At 40.4% G+C, this 21,552-nt stretch overlaps 1 protein-coding gene across 13 annotated transcripts in view; it reads right to left on the reverse strand.

Moving 5' to 3' along the window:
- Positions 1-21,552, reverse strand: part of MYCBP2 (MYC binding protein 2) — a 439,899-nt gene that overhangs the window by 48,495 nt on the left and 369,852 nt on the right. For 12 of the 13 annotated variants that reach the window (XM_073580415.1, XM_073580420.1, XM_073580409.1 and 9 more), the window contains 5 exons: positions 2,927-4,579; positions 1,931-2,100; positions 1,552-1,796; positions 816-983; positions 454-611 (listed from right to left, as the gene is read on the reverse strand). In XM_073580415.1, coding sequence (XP_073436516.1) covers positions 454-611; positions 816-983; positions 1,552-1,796; positions 1,931-2,100; positions 2,927-4,579 — 2,394 coding nt within the window. The remainder of the gene's footprint in view (positions 1-453; positions 612-815; positions 984-1,551; positions 1,797-1,930; positions 2,101-2,926; positions 4,580-21,552) is intronic. The other variant, XM_073580410.1, reaches the window with a different exon arrangement.

Raw genomic sequence — 21,552 nt, forward strand, 5'->3', positions numbered from 1 at the left:
TGGGATCCATCAGATTTAGCTTTAGGCTACATTTCACGGAATCATAGAATGGTAGAGTTGGAAGCGACCTCCAGGGTCATCATGTTCAACCCCCTCCTGATCAATGCAGGATTCACTAAACCATCTCAGACAGATGTCTGTCCAGCCTGTGTTTGAAGACTTCTATTGAAGGAGAACAATTAGTAAGCGGCTGACACAGCCGTCTACAAAGGAAAATAAATGCATGAGCTTGGAGCAAGCGCTCACCTGTGGTTGTAGGTGAGTGTGACCATTGGCTGCATGAGGAGTCACAGCGTGGGATCTCAGCCTCGGCCAAGTTAAGAACATGAGCAAGAAAGGTAGAATGAACAGAATCTAATTCATTGTGAGCTATTCCTGTAGCTACAATACTGTGAATATTATACTTATTTCATTATGTTTCTATGAAGAAAGTCAGAAGAAATGACATTTTACCAGCATCACCACTGTTGACCCTCCGTCTGGGAATAGCCTTCACCCGTGGCTGCAGGACAGAATGCTGCTTATCATATTCAGAGGCCACGACAGAGTAGGATCTTTGGAAGACTGTACGTTTAGCAGAGTCCGTATCAGTAATTGGGCTTGTTTCAAGGCTGAAAATGTAAAAATCTTTATTAGATCAAATTAAGGTTATTGAATTTACAGATTTGTGTTGCAGATCTAGGGCAATCACTGGGTGCCCAGCTCTTGGAACATCACAAATGTTTTCTTCTGAAAAGACTGAAGTCTTGTAAAGTTTGAGCGTCGCTTTATGGAGTGCTGTTAAAAGGTATTGCGATCCTATACTTTAAGCATACCTAGGAGGCATTGACTTCATGTTGTTCTCTGGTTCCTCAAAAACATTGGGGCAAGCATCAGGAGTTACGGATATGTAAGGTGCGGGTACTGAAGTAGATCGGAGATATCTCATTTCATCCTGGAAGAGATTGTCATCCTGATAGCCCCCAAAGTTCTCATGGTGATGTCTGCAAGATGCAAAAGTGCACAAATGCAATTGTTTTATTTAAGCCATAGTCCGAAGGCACACACAAAAATGCTACATTTTGTGTATTTGTCCTGACAAACACGACTCATACAGTACGAGCAGAGTAGAACATCACGGTGCCACTACCTGCAAGCCGTCATACAATGGCATGCTATACACCTATAGATCACCCTACATTACTATTAATCCGAAGGTAAAAATCACAGCCACCATGGCACGCCAAAACTACTCAACATTACTGGAGTATGCCTGCACCAAACCAACATTTTCTGGTCAGCTCTGACGTTTCTTACACTTGGATATAGGTGTTAGATGTAGCCCGGACGTATCTAATGCAATCACATTAGCTCCATTCTAAAATACAAAAGTCCTGAACCCGTGTCTCACCAGGACCTGTGCTGCATTTACCCTCATGTAGACAGTAACACGGACCAAAGCACATAGAACAATTATCCGCATCCTGAAAGCTAAGTGCCGGGATATAGTCACAGCGCGACTCCAACATTATTGCAGTACATTCTAGTGTCAGTGCAGAGCTGCGCATTTACCTTGCTAGTGTCTGCAGGTAGAGGCACTGCATTTTGGGAGGCAGATCCTCAGAAATCCCCTCTTTCACACTTGGGAGCTGGGACAGGAAAGGCTTGGAGGGGTGGTAGCACAGAATACTTGGCTCTGCCGCGCTACTCAAAGACAGCAGAAAGAGGGCATTGGCTTTTATCACTTGATGGGCCTCCATGGTGGGTAAAGCGCGAGGCGTCTTCACCTGCACTGGCTTCCGTCTGGATTGTTTCACCTGTGAATTGGAAGGGTCAGATGGGCTTCTTTACACATACAATCACATCCTAACATTTGTGCTATTAAATGCTTTTATTGAACACGAGTTCATAATAATAGTGTCCTTTTTAACGGCATGCAGTAAAATTTTACCTTCTCCCTTACCGCTGCCTGCTTTTCTCGAAGATACTTCTCTCGGCACCGATCACACACTAAGTACCAGGTGCTCCCACCAACTCCTCCATCACCACAGTTTCCTGCCCAGCCACCACAAAAGTGGCCGATGCTGTTATATCCCTGACCTCCAGCGTATCGTCCACAGCCTTGTAGAAGAATACAAAAAGCTATTAAAAGTGTGTGATTTTTATGAAAGAATTGAGACTATATGAGCACATATTTACAGAGTATAGTGTATAAAACAGGTGCCTATAAACTACATCTATACTAGGTTTCATATTTGCTATGCTTAGCCAATGTCCAAAATTCAGAAATACATTTTCCACAAGAAATTTTCAACAGGGTTTTGCTATGAAATCTGCGAGCTGTGTGTGGAAGGGGTAGAGACCCTGATTCCATCGCTGTATGATGTAGTGTTGATAGAATTCCCATATTATCTACTGTAGATGCAGCAGTGGTCAGAATGCTGAGCAGTGTATAATCTTGCCCACGCCACTGATTGTACAATGTACACAGCAAGCCGTCACTGTCAGCAAGCTGCCAATCAATGGCGGGGGCTGGGTTATACAGATGCACTACACCTACTCAAGCAGTGATAATCTCCTGCTGATAAAGTACTGATGGTACTGAAACTACAGCATGCTGCTAAGCACGTGAATTGATCACTCTGCTCCTACATTATTCTGCTCTCAGATTAAAAAGCAGAAACATGCTGACAAATTCTCTTTAACACTTTTATATGAAACCAAAGAATAAGCTATGTATTTGAAGGAGAAATCCAGCAATGTTTTACTAGTCACAGGCTTCCAAATACTCTAGAAAGAGGAGAACTGTCAGAAATATAAATTACACTATAATTATATTTTTCATATAAAATGAAACAGAAATATACACATCTGTGCTCTAGTGTCTCTAGCACATGTGATCAGATTCTTCACCAGTTACAGCTAGGCATTACAGTAGTAACCATACCTGGGTGTGCCTGGCGCATGTGATATGTTACAGGATATGGGTGTGATTCGCCACACAGCTCACAAATTGTGTCTTTCTCAGGCCCCCCAACTGCCAATTGGGCCATTTCACCAAACAAATTGCCACGTGGCCTAGATTCCGCCTTGTCTTTCTTCTTTTTCTCCTTTTTGGCTTTCTTGCTGTCCTTTTCACCTTCTTTTTTCTTTAAAACAGCACATGAGCCAGGGCTTGGGAAGATCATATTCTGGGATGCGGCTTTTATGGTGGCTAAAGAGATATCTTCCCAAAAGGCTACAAGATGTTGAAGTGTTAGTGGAAGAGGGGGCCTGGATTTAGCTGAATGGTGGTTTGATACTTCAAACTGCGAAGCCTCATGCTTGCTATCCTCACACTTTTCGTGAAGTGTCCGTTCTGTAAGCATGGACAATACTTTGTTCTTGTTAATACTGACCATTTTTGATATGTCAGGCCCGTGAGGAGAGATATGGAACATGTTAAGTGCAGATGATATTTCTATGGAATGTCTATTCTTTAACTTGACTTCTTTTTCCTCCATAGGCTGTTGGCTGCTAAGACTGCTTCTGATAGGTGCAAAATCTTTGGACAGATCAGGATTAAATTTTAGAAATGAAGAACAAGCCATCGCATCATGAACTATGCCTTCATGCCAGAGAAAAGCTGCAAATACAGCTCTTGCACATTCAGCCACGGATGGGGACATGGCTTCCTTTGCAGGTTCAGCAGATCTTGATGGTTCTTTAAACAAAAAGTTTGTTTTTTCTTTTTTGGGTCGAACATGCCTACCAGAACTTTTGCGGCTTACTTTGGGAGATGCTCTTGTATCTTGCTCTTCCTTTAGGGGTGCTTTTCCAATACTGAAATGGACTTTGGATCCACCATCATCAACACTTTTTAGTTCTGTATTGTCCTCACAAGTACTGTCTATAATGCTGTTGGTCTTTAAAGTACTAGAAGAGCATACTTCGACCACTTCACTATGCAGGTTCTCTTGTACAACATGAGGAGAAGGAGCTCTGTTTTCACTGCCACCCCCTGATTTACCATCTTTCTGTGTCACTTTTGGTTTGGGTGAAGTGGATCGCCCTCTCAATGGTTCTGTGAAGGGTACTTTCTTTTTCCGTAGTGTGTCAGGATCCAGAGTGTAAGAATCAGACTTGGACCGTTCACGCGGTGGTTCAAGTTTGGTCTTTGCAGGACCTACAGCTTTCTGAGGTAGGTTTTTCTCTTGTGGAGATGCAGAACGTGATGCACCAGCACTAGACATATTAGGCTTTCCTGTAGGCACAGTCTTTGGCTTTGGTGATGTAGAACGTGAGCATGGTCCTGGAGATTCTGATCTGAGACCAGAAGGTTTTCCATCAGAGTTCTTCAGAATTTGAAGAGTATTGTGGTTGGGTGACAAAGATCGGCTGTGAGAGTCTGATCGCAATTTTGCGGCATCAGACTTCAACAGGAGAGATTCACTTGCGGTGAGTCCTTCGTTGTTTCGAGGTTTCTTCTGATCTGCATTAGATCGACTTACTCGTCCTTCTGGTTTAGGGGATTTGCCATCAACTCTGTGTTTTGAAGACAAGTCTGATTTGTTCGCAGTAACTGGTGGCTTGGCAGCAGCGTTAAATTGACCTCTTTCATCTATACAATACAAATAAGATATATATATGATTACTTTCAGAAAACAACTTCCTTGATAACATTTAATTGATGCAATTTGCTTTAGGTGCCATTAGTGGTCATGGTTTATCGAAAATTGCTGAGCTGCACTTGGACTTTCTACAGGATCAAGATACAAGTACAGGCACAGTCCAGCACTAAGTGATAAACTGCTTGCACAACCAATGGCCGCTAACACATGTGATGGCACAAATACATTTTACACAAGAGATCAATCAAAAGGAACCACACTTAGATTAACAAACATATTAATATGCAGATTTTATGAGGTTCGATATACCTGAATTTTAGTGTTCATATTAATAAACCCTACACCATACAGGTTTGCCATTTGCTCAAAATTTACAATTGTAATAGAAGAAAAGATGATGTGAACTGGAAACATATGGCAACATGTGTTTGTCCATCTAGCAGTAGGAACTAGTAGAGCATGGTGCCTGGAACCTCCCAACCATGCATGCTTGCTTATATTACGCTTATTGATAGATCATTAGGATTTGTATACGGGCTAATAAGCAACAAAACCCTACAAAAAGGGAATATCTTCCCTCCAAAAGACAGAAAACAAGGAAGAGGAAAAATATCAATTAGCTTTTTGTAGCTGCACTAGGAGAAATAAGGTTATCAATAGAACTTTAAATAAAAGAAAATATATAAGGGCTAAATCAGTCTTTCTTATACCAAAAACACTTTTTTAAATTTTGTATCAAATACGTTTTTGTAGCAGCACTAAATACAGATGGTTATCTATAGAACTGCCATTTTCTAATGTAGGAAACTGTTGGCCAAAAAATGATTAGCTGACCTAGGAAAAAAAAAAAATCTATTATGCTTATTAAAATAGCAATAGATGTATATGTTACAAGTAATGTTTAGGTCACATCTGTAGAATTTAAAGAGGTTGTTGGGACAAATAGGTCAATCACACAGGTTTTGTCATCAGTATGAGACTGGTGGGGGCTGACACTCACTGATACACAGACTTGCAGCGGCTGGATGTCAGCACTACTATATATGGAGCGGTGCACTACTGGCCTGTAACACTGTAAAGTGGCTGCTGCAAAGCATGGCAGTATGTTCACTTCTTTGAAAGAAATTGCAGATCTTGGGAAGGTCATCAATAGGTTAGTCCCAGACAACCTCTTTCTTGGTCAACAAACCAGTAATTTCTTATGCAAGGTAAAACAAATGCTGCATTTGCTATATTCAGAATGATTACTTTTGACAAAATCAATTTGATCACAGGAACAAATCTAAATTGAGAACAGCATATCCATGGATAATAAGTCAAATAATAGAAGAGCAGCATGTCAACCTGTAAAAAGGCCCACAAAAGGCAAAAACATTTTTGTAGTACTTCAACATTAAAAACGTACAGCTGTTTTTCTGGGATTTGCAGCCCTTTTAATCTGAAGTGCAAGGTAGAAAGAACTCGTCACCCTACTTTAAGTATTTAGTTGAAGTATGTACCTATACAGAACAATTAGTATTTCAGTGTATGTGGACAAAAAGGACACTGAATACAGTAGAGCAAAAAAAATGCAACTACTTTGGGATTACTTTCTTATAAAATGTGGTCTGATTGACTGTCTATATAATGTGTGATTTCGATACAATCTAACTACACACAGTTGTACTGTTCACACCTTACTGAGCAATTATCCAGTGAATTTGGAGAAAATGGTTCACATGCTGCGTCCGTGTAGTATTCTTTTGCTGCAATTGTGGCAAAAACACACAGGTAATTTTCCAAAATCTCCCAGATCACGGTTCTATCACAATCAAGGCAAACAAAAAATGCAATCAGCCCACAATGTGTGAGCACAGCCTAAGTAGACCTCTGTCCTAATGATTTCTCCATCAGCTAATTGGCAATATAGGAGATAAAACTGAATGTATGGGTTTGACTAAGTATTTACCCATTGAACACAGACACAGCCTGGGGATTAACCAATCTTTCTTGAGAAGAACATGTCTGTCAGAGTTATCACAAAATGAGGCAAACAACTTTCAGAAGACCTCAGAAAATATGTTAGCGATACAAAAGCTGAAAAAGGCTATAGAAGCCTTGTTAAAGACCTGGAAGTATCAATCCATGCTTAGAAGGCATCTTGTTAAGAAAAATCTAAAAGGTAAGCCAGAGAGAAGAGAAAAGACCCAAGGGGTGAAGACTCTTCTGAAAACCTTGACCAAGATCAGACCCCGGAGGTGGGGCGAGACACATGCAACAAGACAATGATCCAAAGCGCACAAAGTTAAAAATTGTCGAAAAAGACTTAAGCTTTAGAACACTTTGTCAGAGTCCTGATGATGACCCTTCGAGATGACATTAAGATGGCAGTGTACATGCACAAAATGTACCAGACACATTGGTAAAGCTAAACATTTGCAGGGAAAAATTGTTTAACAATTATCATTATGTAAACCTAATTTGCCGATGTGGGAAATGTTCGGTGGAGATGGTAGTTGTTAGAGGTTATTTAGATCAAGGGTTCACTTTTTTTCTACCTGCACTGTGCCTGTATAGTCAATGTGCTAAACACAAGAACTGTATAACTTATTAGATTAGATTGTGTTTGGCTATAACTGTGAAGATAACAATCAGACCACATTTTATTAAAAATCTATGTTGAAATGTGTAATAACTTACCAGTAATTTGATTTTACAGAACCTATGACAGCACTAGTGAGAGTGGGTGCTGCCCCTAGAGCTGGACTGGAAGTCTAGAGCAAATGAAAGTCCACCCACTTCCTACTTCAGTGGATTACAGAGTAGTGGCAGGTAGAGGAAACCATACAAATACACTCCAAAATAGAAAACACTATCATTCTAAATATTTCAGCTACATCTGAAGAGAAAAGGAAAGGTAGAAACCCCACACAAACTAGTCAAAGAGAGGGAGTTAGAAGGGTGCTGTCAAGGGTTCTGGAAAGTCAAATTATCTGTAAGTAAGTAGCACTTTTCCATTCATCCATGACAGCATCGGTGATAATATAAGAAACACTTCTAAAAAGGGACCACTGTGATATTTTTTTTTTTTTTTTTATAAGGGAAGATCTGGAAAATATGAAGTTCACCTGTGATGTTGAAGGAAAACAGAAGGGGAAAAGGATAATCAGAAGTAAGAGTCAGTTCAAAGATGGGCAGCTAGATTATTACAAGGGATGGAAGACCTCTCATATGATGAGAGGTAGAAAGAGTTGGGCTTGTTCAGCTTAGAAAAAAGACGCCTCAGAGGGTATCTCACTTATATGTATAAATACATGTGTGGTCAATACAAAGGACTGGCGCATTACTTATTCCTTCCAAAAACCAAACTAAGTACCAGGAGGTACTCTTTACGGGTGGAAGAAAGGCGATTAGGAATGGTTCTTTGCAGTTAGATCAGTCAGACTGTGGAATGCCCGACCACAAGAGGTTGTAATGGCAAACTGCTTTTAAAAAAGGTCTGGATGATTTGCTCAGTAAACAACTTAGTGGGTTATAGAAAGTTTAAAAGCAAAAACTTGAATTTGATGGATCTAGGTCTTTTTTCAACCTATGTATGACCAAGAAGCAGCTCTGCTGTACTCAAGTTCACTCAAATTAGAAAATAGCGCTTTCTAAATATGAGGCAGCCAAAGCTCTATAGCAGTGTTCCCAATGACAGACTTCACAGCCCAACCAACAGATCATGTTTTCTGGATTTCCTTAGTATTGCACAGGTGATGGAATTATCATCAAAGACACAAGAAATTGCCACAGGTTCCCTCACCTGTGCAATACTAAGGAGATCCTGAAAACATGATCTGTTGGGGGTCCATAAGCACTGGATTTGGGAAACATTGATCTAGAGGAAGGTACCTTCAATCCTACCGAAAGGAACATCTACAAAACATATGAGCTAGAGCTAAAGAAATCTGGATCAATCTAAGATCTCAGTTTCTACCACAAGAATTCTATAGACATCTAGAAAAAAAAAAAAAAACCTTCAACTAGGAGTTTTGTCAAACTTTACTGGTTTCACCACAATTTTATACATATTTGTATCTTAAACTGTAGTGAGCATACATGGAAATGTGTAACACACTAAACCGAAGAGAAGACATTAGAACGCTTAGAAAATAAGATGTGTAATGAAGGCCAAATACAAAGTATACAGTGAGACTGAGAAAATCCTGAAAAAAAAAATCAAAAATTTAAAAGTGGTTATATTAAGTTCATAAAAGGATAACACTGCAACACGCTTGTAAAAACAAGAAACCTTACACTTTATTACAAATCGTCACCATGTCAAGAACAGAGACATTTTTAACTTTGAAGTGTACAGCTCCTCGCCTAGGTTTAATGGCCACCCTGCAGTTCCAGCATCACTGTATCGGTAGGCATGGAGGTTGGAGGTCTCCAGCCAGCTGTCAGAACCACCCCTCAGCTCTTCCCGATTATAGGATGTTGGGGAGGGGTGTGGCAAATGGGCGCCCAAATTATCGTCTGGGATGGATTGCAGCATGTAAATGCTGCAGTCAGAAACTGATAGCAGCATGTAAAAGGTTAACAGCAGTGATCAATAGTAAACTAATATTCAGTTAGGTCCATATATATTTGGACAGAGACAACATTTATCTAATTTTGGTTCTAGACATTACCACAATGAATTTTAAACAAAACAATTCAGATGCAGTTGAAGTTCAGACTTTCAGCTTTCATTTGAGGGTTTCCACATTAGAATTGGATGAAGGGTTTAGGAGTTTCAGCTCCTTAACATGTGCCACCCTGTTGTTAAAGGGACCAAAAGTAATTAGACAATTGACTCCAAGGCTATTTCAAGGACAGGTGTGGGCAATCCCTTCGTTATGTCATTCTCAATTAAGCAGATAAAAGGCCTGGAGTTGATTTGAGGTGTTGTGCTTGCATTTGGAAGGTTTTGCTGTGAAGGAAACATGCGGTCAAAGGAGCTCTCCATGCAGGAGAAACAAGCCATCCTTAAGCTGCAGAAACAGAAAAAAAACCATCCGAGAAATTGCTACAACATTAGGAGTGGCAAAATCTACATTTTGGTACATCCTGAGAAAGAAAGAAAGCACTGGTGAACTCATCAATGCAAAAAGACCTGGGTGCCCACAGAAGACAACAGTGGTGGATGATCGCAGAATAGTCTTCATGGTGAAGAGAAACCCCTTCACAACAGCCAACCAAGTGAACAACACTCTCCAGGAGGTAGGCGTATCAATATCCAAATCTACCATAAAGAAAAGACTGCATGAAAGTAAATACAGAGGGTTCACTGCACGGTGCAAGCCACTCATAAGCATCAAGAATAAAAAGGCTAGACTGGACTTTGCTAGAAAACATTAAAAAAAAAGCCAGCACAGTTCTGGAAAAACATTCTTTGAACAGATGAAACCAAGATCAACCTCTACCAGAATGATGGAAAGAGAAAAGTATGGCGAAGGCGTGGTACAGCTCATGATCCAAAGAATACCACATCATCTGTAAAACACGGCGGAGGCAGTTTGATGGCTTGGGCATGCATGGCTGCCAGTGGCACTGGGTCACTAGTGTTTTTTGATGTGACACAGGACAGAAGCAGCCGAATGAATTCTGAGGTATTCAAGCCATACTGTGTGCTCAGATCCAGCCAAATGCAGCCAAACTGATTGGTTGTCGTTTCAAAATACAGATGGACAATGACCCAAAACATAGCAACCCAGGAGTTTATTAAAGCAAAGTGGAATATTCTTGAATGGCCAAGTCAGTCACCTGATCTCAACCCAATTGAGTATGCATTTCACTTGTTAAAGACCCCTTTAGCGGATGTGCACACGACATCTTTCAGGCGGCTTCCTCCTGGAACCCACTTGAAAAAGCGTCAGAAGTAATTAACGTAATGTAAAAACGACATTGCTGAGCACATGTTCAGTCTGTTCTTCTATTAACCTCTTCAGGTTTTGGAAACCGTGAAGCAGTTAAAAGTGGCATGCTCATTCTTCGGGTGCACTAGGACACTACTATCTAGTTATTGTTTTAAATCCTAGATAAAAAATAAGTTTGCAGCAGAGCCGCTGTAAAGAAGATGGTAGAGCCACCATCATAGCAGCTCCAGAAAATGGACTGCTGGCTTTCATGAAGCAGCTTCACTAGGAAAAATTTGGTGGGTGCACCGGCATTTTAAAGATGTTGTGTACACAAACCCTTAGTTTAGCTTTTGCCCATGTGTCAGCGAATAATGGAAGAAAGCCTTGCTATGGTATACATACAGGTGCTTCTCACAAAATTAGAATATCGAAAAGTTAATTTATTTCAGTTCTTCAATACAAAAAGTGAAACTCATTATAGAGTCCTTACAGAGTGATTTCTAGGGTTTATTTCTGTTATTGTAGATGATTATGGCTTACAGCCAATGAAAATGCAAAAGTCATTATCTCAGTAAATTAGAATAATTAACAAAAACACCTGCAAAGGCTTCCTAAGCATTTAAAAATGTCCCCAAGTCTGTTTCAGTAGGCTCCACAATCATGGGGAAGACTGCTGACTTGGCATATGTCCAGAAGGCAGTCATTGACACACTCCACATTGACACACGCCACAAAGGAGGGAAAGCCACAAAAGGTCATTGCTAAAGAAGCTAGCTGTTCAGAGTGCTGTATCCAAGCATATTAATGGAAAGTTGAGTGGAAGGAAAAAGTGTTGTAGAAAAAGGTGCACAAGCAACCGGGATAACCGCAGCCTGGAAAGAATTGTTAAGAAAAGGCCATTCAAAAAATTGGGGGATATTCACAAGGAATGGACTGCTGCTGGAGTCACTGCTTCAAGAGCCACCACACAAACGTATCCAGGACATGGGCTAAAAGTGTCGCATTCCTTGTGTCAGGCCACTCATGACCAGTAGACAACGCCAGAAGCATCCTATCTGGGCCAAGGAGAGAAAAAACAGGACTGTTGCTCAGTGGTCGAAGGTGTTGTTTTCAGATCAAAGTAAATTTTGCATTTCATTTGGAAATCAGGGTCCAAGAGTCTGGAGGAAGAGTGGAGAGGCACACAATCCAAGCTGCTTGAGGTCTATTGTGAAGCAATCAGTGATGGTTTAGAGGAGCCATGTCATCTGCTGGTGTAGGTCCATTGTGTTTTATCAAGACCAAAGTCCGCGCATCCATCTTCCAGGAAATTTTAGAGCACTTCATGCTTCCTTCCGCCAACAAGCTTTTGGAGATCGAAATTTCATTCTCCAGCAGGACATGGCACCTGTCCACACTGCCAAAAGTACCAATACCAGGTGGTTTAAAAACTACAGTATCACTGTGCTTGATTGGCCAGCAAACTCACCTGGCCTTAAGCCCATAGATAATCTATGGAGTATTATGAAGAGGAGAGACACCAGACCCAACAAAGCAGACGAGCTGGTTGTAGTTTATCAGTTTGGGTTATGCATAGCCAAACATTTAGTGACACAATTATGCTCATACCTGCTAGAAGTGATGTTGTTCAGAACATCAAAATTAATGGGTAACTCCCCATAAACATGGAAACCTTCATAGAAAATCGGAGTCAATCAACCCAACAAAAACCACTTTTCAAAATCACATCAGTAAAACATACATTTTTATTAGTACACATTTCTTACAAAAATATCAATTTAAACAAAATGAGTCAGTATCAAGGTGGAGACATGATAGAGAGACAAATAAGGTACCAGGTGGAAACACCTATCAATATTGAACCCCTCAACCAAGAAGGGGAAAACATTGTAACACCCTAATTGGGACATAGGGGAGGGTGAAATGGGAGCAAAAAATTCCTTTATGTAGACATTTTTATATGAACCACCTTCACTGGTGTGGGAACAGCACATGCCATAGTCACCAATAAATTCAAAAAAATATATGTAAGGGCAAAATCATAGCCCAAGGTTGTTCACACACACAGAAAGGTGAAAAGGAGTAATAGTCCTATACCTATGCTCCCATTATAACAAGCACCTCACCCACCATCCCTAGTCAGGGAACCGCTAAAGTGCTATTGGTAGTGCAAAAAGTACATCACCTTACCCATGAAGGGTCCTAGAGAGCCTCTCTACTGCCCGACGCGTTTCGCCCTGCTGGGCTTCCTCGGAGGGCTGTGTGGATGCATTATTAAGCCACCTGTATGCTTTTATAGGGGAGTAGATAATTTACAAATGGCGCGCGCCATCTTTGAAAAGCCGCGCATGCGCAGAAGCTCGCCTGAGTCCCGTCACGTCACTACCGGTCTTCCCGGAAACCGGCGCGCGTCATCGCAGTGGCTGTTGCCATGGCTGCGTGTGCACACACGGAACCGTATGGAAGACTGCAGCGACGCGACAGGACACTAATGCGCATGCGCGGGACATCAAACCAGATTCCTCTGCACATTGATGAGACAATTGAAAACATCTATTGGCTATTTAGAGAAAAGAAATCTTTCCAGACCACATGGTGTACCAATTTAAATATGTGAAGCCACAATATAGATGCATTTCAACATAATGATTCAACACTATCTATTTTAACACATAATGGAAAATATAAAATTCAAAATTAATAATCATAATCCATTTAAAGTGCAATAGAATAGATATACCAGAAAGAACGATACATATACAAAAATGAATCAGAGAACTCTCTTCAATGTAACATAGATAGTTATTACAATAAGAATCAGTTAGCTCTAAAATTATGCGCACGTCCTCCATCAATTTCTTGCAGCTCTTCACTCCCCGGTGTCCATAGTTATAGAGCAATATTGACGCATGTGGAGAGATAAAGACCTCATAAAAAACAAATAAGACAAAAAATTAAAATATGAACATACAAAAAAGATACAGATAAAATAATTAAAAACGAGAAAAAGAAGAGAGAGAAGAGGACCATTTAGAGGAATGACGTAAATGACAGCTGCTCATTAAGGCCTGCTGGGAACATTGTACCTAGGGTCACAATCCACCGGCACTCAAGCTGTGCCAATGCTTTTTTATAATCGCCCCCCCTGGCTCCACAATGGATGCGGTCTATGCCGCGAACCAGGAAGCCAGTCGGGTTTGAGTTATGGCACAGCTTGAAGTGCCTAGGGACCGTTTTTAAACCAGAAACATCTTGTATTTCCTTTGCCGCCACTATGTCCCTCACATGTTCGCGTGTGCGAACACGGAGTTCGCGAGATGTTAAGCCCACATAGATGAGCTTACAAGGGCATAGTGCATAATACACCACAAATCTTGTACTACACGATATATATGATAAGATTTGATATTCATTCAAACCATCTGCTGAAGAAAATGCGGTTGCTCGACAAATATTTACACAGGCTCGACATGAGCCACAAGGAAAGCACCCCCATTTTTTCTTTGGTTGCTGTGACCCAAACAGACCCCTCGAGGGGGCTGCCACATAGTGGCTACGTACCAACAGGTCTTTAAGGTTTTTGCCCCTTCTAGCTGTCATTAATGGATTGGATGGTAGAACCTTGTTCAAACACGGATCGGTCTGGAGTACAGACCAGTGTCTCTGCAAAATCTGGCGCATATTGTCCCATTGATTATTAAACGTAGAAATGTATCTTAGGACAAAATCTTTTTTACCATGTGTGTTAATGCGGCCAGGCCCCACAAGCAATTGGTCGCGGGGTGTGGCCCAAGCTCGACTATAACCTTTTTTAATGCACCGATTACTATATCCACGCTCGCTGAATCTGGAGAACACACCCTTTTCATTTTTATTTTTAAAGACCGTTTTTTTCTGCAGCAGCGTGGCACTGCGATGGGCGCGGCCTGTGCCCCGTCCTATGCCAACCTTTTCTTGGGCCACTGGGAGAGGGGCATTTTTGGAGGCGGGGTGCAGGCCGCGGCCCATGCGCAGTGCTGGTTTCGATTTATTGATGATGTTTTTATTATTTGGCAAGGGAGCGAGTCTGGTTTCGTAAACTTCATCGGTGAGCTGAATAAAAATAATCTAAATATTAAATTAACTTATAAGATCAACCCTAAAGTTATAGATTTTTTGGATATCAAAATAATGGTGGATGATGAGGGCAGGATACAGACCGATGTCTTCCGTAAGGAGACATCGGTCAATTCATTGTTACACGCTACATCTGCCCACACATCATCCACCATTCAAGCAGTGCCTATTGGGCAATTTTTAAGAATGAAAAGGGTGTGTTCTACCGATGGGGCTTTTAGGGACCAGGCTCGTGACCTGAGCTCCAGATTCAGCGAGCGTGGATATAGTAATCGGTGCATTAAAAAAGGTTATCGTCGAGCTTGGGCCACACCCTGCGACCAATTGCTTGTGGGGCCTGGCCGCATTAACACACATGGTAAAAAAGATTTTGTCCTAAGATACATTTCTACGTTTAATAATCAATGGGACAATATGCGCCAGATTTTGCAGAGACACTGGTCTGTACTCCAGACCGATCCGTGTTTGAACAAGGTTCTACCATCCAATCCATTAATGACAGCTAGAAGGGGCAAAAACCTTAAAGACCTGTTGGTACGTAGCCACTATGTGGCAGCCCCCTCGAGGGGTCTGTTTGGGTCACAGCAACCAAAGAAAAAATGGGGGTGCTTTCCTTGTGGCTCATGTCGAGCCTGTGTAAATATTTGTCGAGCAACCGCATTTTCTTCAGCAGATGGTTTGAATGAATATCAAATCTTATCATATATATCGTGTAGTACAAGATTTGTGGTGTATTATGCACTATGCCCTTGTAAGCTCATCTATGTGGGCTTAACATCTCGCGAACTCCGTGTTCGCACACGCGAACATGTGAGGGACATAGTGGCGGCAAAGGAAATACAAGATGTTTCTGGTTTAAAAACGGTCCCTAGGCACTTCAAGCTGTGCCATAACTCAAACCCGACTGGCTTCCTGGTTCGCGGCATAGACCGCATCCATTGTGGAGCCAGGGGGGGCGATTATAAAAAAGCATTGGCACAGCTTGAGTGCCGGTGGATTGTGACCCTAGGTACAATGTTCCCAGCAGGCCTTAATGAGCAGCTGTCATTTACGTCATTCCTCTAAATGGTCCTCTTCTCTCTCTTCTTTTTCTCGTTTTTAATTATTTTATCTGTATCTTTTTTGTATGTTCATATTTTAATTTTTTGTCTTATTTGTTTTTTATGAGGTCTTTATCTCTCCACATGCGTCAATATTGCTCTATAACTATGGACACCGGGGAGTGAAGAGCTGCAAGAAATTGATGGAGGACGTGCGCATAATTTTAGAGCTAACTGATTCTTATTGTAATAACTATCTATGTTACATTGAAGAGAGTTCTCTGATTCATTTTTGTATATGTATCGTTCTTTCTGGTATATCTATTCTATTGCACTTTAAATGGATTATGATTATTAATTTTGAATTTTATATTTTCCATTATGTGTTAAAATAGATAGTGTTGAATCATTATGTTGAAATGCATCTATATTGTGGCTTCACATATTTAAATTGGTACACCATGTGGTCTGGAAAGATTTCTTTTCTCTAAATAGCCAATAGATGTTTTCAATTGTCTCATCAATGTGCAGAGGAATCTGGTTTGATGTCCCGCGCATGCGCATTAGTGTCCTGTCGCGTCGCTGCAGTCTTCCATACGGTTCCGTGTGTGCACACGCAGCCATGGCAACAGCCACTGCGATGACGCGCGCCGGTTTCCGGGAAGACCGGTAGTGACGTGACGGGACTCAGGCGAGCTTCTGCGCATGCGCGGCTTTTCAAAGATGGCGCGCGCCATTTGTAAATTATCTACTCCCCTATAAAAGCATACAGGTGGCTTAATAATGCATCCACACAGCCCCCCGAGGAAGCCCAGCAGGGCGAAACGCGTCGGGCAGTAGAGAGGCTCTCTAGGACCCTTCATGGGTAAGGTGATGTACTTTTTGCACTATCAATAGCACTTTAGCGGTTCCCTGACTAGGGATGGTGGGTGAGGTGCTTGTTATAATGGGAGCATAGGTATAGGACTATTACTCCTTTTCACCTTTCTGTGTGTGTGAACAACCTTGGGCTATGATTTTGCCCTTACATATATTTTTTTGAATTTATTGGTGACTATGGCATGTGCTGTTCCCACACCAGTGAAGGTGGTTCATATAAAAATGTCTACATAAAGGAATTTTTTGCTCCCATTTCACCCTCCCCTATGTCCCAATTAGGGTGTTACAATGTTTTCCCCTTCTTGGTTGAGGGGTTCAATATTGATAGGTGTTTCCACCTGGTACCTTATTTGTCTCTCTATCATGTCTCCACCTTGATACTGACTCATTTTGTTTAAATTGATATTTTTGTAAGAAATGTGTACTAATAAAAATGTATGTTTTACTGATGTGATTTTGAAAAGTGGTTTTTGTTGGGTTGATTGACTCCGATTTTCTATGAAGGTTTCCATAGCCAAACATTTGTATAGATGAATAACGGATTCTTGTAACTACTCCTAGATTATCCATAGGCCTCTCAAGAGAGTGAGGACCTGTGACATTGAGATCTGTACAAATAACTCAATATGCAAATTTGTTGGTTTTCTCCCTTTACAGATATTATGATGATTGTGTATACATTGCATTGGTTATTTACAAAATGTGTACATCTGTTTGTTGTTGTTTAATAAACGAATTAAAAAAAAAACCAATGCAGACAAGCTGAAGGCTGCTATCAAAGCAACCTGGGCTTCCATAAGACCTCAGCAGTGCCACAGGCTGATCGCCTCCATGCCATGCCGCATTGATGCAAAAGGAGCCCCGACCAAGTATTGAGTGCATTTACTGAACATACATTTCAGTAGGCCAACATTTTAGATTTTAAAATCATTTTTCAAGATGGTCTTATAAAGTATTCTACTTTACTGAGATAATGACTTTTGGGTTTTCATTGGCTGTAAGCCATAATCATCAACATTAACAGAAATAAACACTTGAAATAGATCACTCTGTTTATAATGACTCTATATAATATATGAGTTTCACTTTTTGTATTGAAGAACTGAAATAAATTAACTTTTTGATGATATTTTAATTTTAAATTTTGTGAGAAGCACCTGTACAGTATATACTAAAGCTAGGTAAATACAAAGGGCACAACTCATCAACCCCAGCATTGCCCACACTGGTCTTGATGAGCAGGCACGCTGTAGTCAGAGTTGCTTATTTCATTAAGCCTCTTAATGAATCAGGTGCGACTGAAAAGTGGTGTAAGGCACACCACAGCTTATAATGAGTTTGACAAGAGGGCGTCACTAAGCCCCATCGTGCCACAACCCACTTTGGCAGAGCTGAATGAAACTGACAAGAAATCGACAAAAGTCATTAAATGTTTGCGCAACTCAGTAGTTAACAAAAAATTGTGAATTTTCAAAGCATTTTCAGTCATAATTTTGGCGTAATCGCTTTGATGAATCAGGTCCAAATCTCCCACAACCAACAGAAACTGATCCGAGATATAAAAATAGTGTCTGCACTTCCTCTATGTAGATGTAGGTTTTAATAGAGCCCACACAGATTCTTTAGTATACATGGAGTTATGTCCCAGAGGCCAACCAGACTGATATTTTCACAGCAATCCTTGACTTGGCCTCAGTCTTCCAAGATGTTCCATCTTCACAGCTATCAGACGGCATACTCTACAGACTCCTCTGTCCAAGGACAGGAAACCACTGAAGGAAGTGGGTGTTGTCGATTTGTGCTAGGCTTCCTGTCCATCTGAAAGAGCAGGATCCACTCTCACTTGTGCTGTCATGAGTGAAAGGAAAATAAGTAATTCCAAAAAGCTTCAATTACTTTTGTTTGCAAAAGTTTGTTTGAACCTTAGGACACTATGGGCATCTCTCACTAAATGCTTAGATTTTTTGTTTTATACATACAAAAGTGTCCCTTTGATTGGGCCAATTAAAGTAGTAATTGATCTTTTCACCATGCAGATATCGCTTTAGGCAATACTTCATATTAAAAAATAAAAAGATCCCCGTCACAAAAATGTACGTTGATAGCTGTGGATATAAAATTTCCTACAAGACAGTATTTTAGAGCCTGTAAACTATGGAATGTAAGAATATGGCCTTCCATGCGAGTTCCACTGAATTATCTGTGCCACATCTAAAAAGTGACCCAATTGGATTGGCAGGACTGTAGACGTAAAGTGAAAGGCAATCACAGATACAACGTAATCAAGTACAAAACCTGCAATAACATTTTTATATACAAATATGCTAACATTTGTGTTTTTAAAGTCATGGTCCTGTATATATAAACTCTATAGCCCCAAGGGTCTGGATAAAAGGGAAAAAAATGCTACAAAGCAGTTGGAAGATAAGGAATGTACAGCTTAGTATTATGTAAAATGTAGGTAAAAGCAGGGTGAGAAGCATGCATACCCACCCTTTGATTTGACAGAAAGAGGTGAGAAAGCAGATGACGAAGCAGCTTTACTTTTGTTATTAGGTTCACGAGAAGCAACGCTGGATGGTGTGAGGTCTACAGTTGAGAACAGATGCACAGAAGCAGCAGCAAAGATAGAAGCAAACACAAGACGTTATACAAAGCATGTAAGAAATGACAATACAGGAAAACAATAGTTTCTAGAGTTAGCTTCTTGATGCAAGGCCATGCAACACTGTAAAGAAATGTTAGGCTCATATGCTCTATTTGACACATGGTTTCTCTAGTAGAGCAACACAAGCTTCTCAGGGATAAACATTACCATCAACTTCAGCTGCTCATTACTGAAAAGATGTTCCTGTGAAATATGTGGAAAAGCTTTTATAGAGGAAATCACAAAAAAGCAATTTGATTAATCCAACAATAAGACGGATGTTTTATAATAGCCCGACGCGTTTCTGAAATTGTAATCTGATTCTTATTTTAGTTTATTTCCATTTCTGTTCTTCAACTTATCGCTACACTTACATGATAGAAATGATTTTTGATTTTCATCTGAGATCAGAGCAACACGTCACAACCCAATTAGTTATATTACCGAGAAACATACTGGACAAATCCCTGAAGCACACCCTTCCACTCCAAGACAAGCAAAATGATGGCATATTTACAGGACTTGTTGCAGAAATTTGTGACTGTCCTATTAATGTAAACGGGGCCTGCAAATAAAATGGGGTTTCCTCCAAACTACAAGACAGGTATGTTTGCATTACCTATGGTCAGAAACGCTTCTTTTGATAGGAGACATGGATGTTTTCTGCTGCGTTAACTTTACAAGGGAAAAAAAAAAATAAAATACGTTTTATGTCTCTCCCCTCCTCCACGCCACAGTCAACTTCATTAAAAAGAGTTGCACCAAAGTGGCAAATTGTGCCTATGAATTTATGTGACCAAACTTACTTTACATGGCATTTGTCAACAATTTTTGATGATGGGGTATTTTCATATAACGAGCTGTATTAAAATCATAAATGGCAATCTTGAAATTTTCACATTGGTTACAGGGTATATTTTAGATTCATACTTCCCCTTTTCAGGAAAAGTTTTATCAGGCTCTTTAGCAGCAGAAGAAGGGTTACAATGATCAGTGACATCTCAATATTGAACTGGGCTGACAACACTCTGCAGGTCACCTGGCTCCCTTCCCTTCACAATGAACTTTGTACAGGTAAGACGTTTAATGCAAAAGATAGGGTCAGAGTCAGTCTACTGCTGTTAATTTACAAGTGCATTTCCTGAAACAAAGGGAGGAATGAATCATCTAGAATTGCCCCAGCAGTCAGTGTGAAAATTGTTCCAGCAGTCAGTCTGAAAACTGCAATATTTATAAATCATTGCAGAATGCTTAATTAAAAACAAAAAACCACCATCGCTGACATTTACAAATTATATATATATATATATATATATATATATATATACACACACATATATATATATATATATATATATATATATATATACACACACACACACACATATATATATATATATATATATATATATATATATATACACACATACATATACACACACACACATACATATACACACACACAATCCGGTTTAGTCTATAGATCATTTTCCATATTCCATTTAAAAGGCTAACTAACCACTGAGCATATTCCTAACATTGCAAGTGATAAAAAAAAAAAAAACTGGCTGGAAAAACTTCACATTCAAAGAATGTTCCTTCTGTATATAGAATGTCTTCTGACAGGCAGTACAAGATTTTGTTCAGCTTTTTCCCCTGACTACGCTGCCTGTGCTCCCAGCTTACAGGGTAATGTCGCTGTACACTGCTGCACAGAATACATCACAATGATCACATGCATCTAATAACACAGGCAGAGTAGTCATCAAGACAAAAAGGCATGAGAAGAACATGCAGGGATGGGAGCAATGCACAAGTGCAGACTGCAAGGTTTTTCTACTGTTAGGAGATTACAGAAGAGGTTTTGCCGGACTAGAGTTTCCGTACAGAGGCTACAGTGCACGTACTATACAAGGACACATGTAATATTAGGATACCTTTAAGGAGAAAATGGTTTTGAATCATGCCATAAAAGTAGTGCCGTAAGATAGTTTGTCGGTAGTTCCATATGGAATGATTTTTTTGCTAATAAGATCTAGATAAGTGATTCCCTCATTGTTAGACTGGCGCCAGCTGCGTCCCCCCATACAACCACGACGATAATTTCAAAAAGGCTGTACATTAAAACTGTGATGCATCCCACCACTTTTGATTACTGCACTCATTATAAGCTTGGGTCCTGGGATCCAGAAAGATTAGTGAAAAGAGCTTCAGACTCTGGGATGCAGATGGACTTTTACTCAATAAAATTACCTACGGATTTCTTAAAGGGAATCTGTCACCTAATGTGAGAGCTACATCATATGAAGACGGACCTCAATTCCAGAGATATGTCACTTACTGGGATGCTTGCTGCAGGTTTTTATAAAAATCCCTGTTTTATCAGAAGCAGGTTATCACTAGAGAACTAGTAAACC

The sequence above is a fragment of the Dendrobates tinctorius genome, unplaced genomic scaffold (assembly GCF_039654945.1).
Source record: "Dendrobates tinctorius isolate UK_male_01 unplaced genomic scaffold, ASM3965494v1 ptg000064l, whole genome shotgun sequence".
Taxonomy (NCBI): domain Eukaryota; kingdom Metazoa; phylum Chordata; class Amphibia; order Anura; family Dendrobatidae; genus Dendrobates; species Dendrobates tinctorius.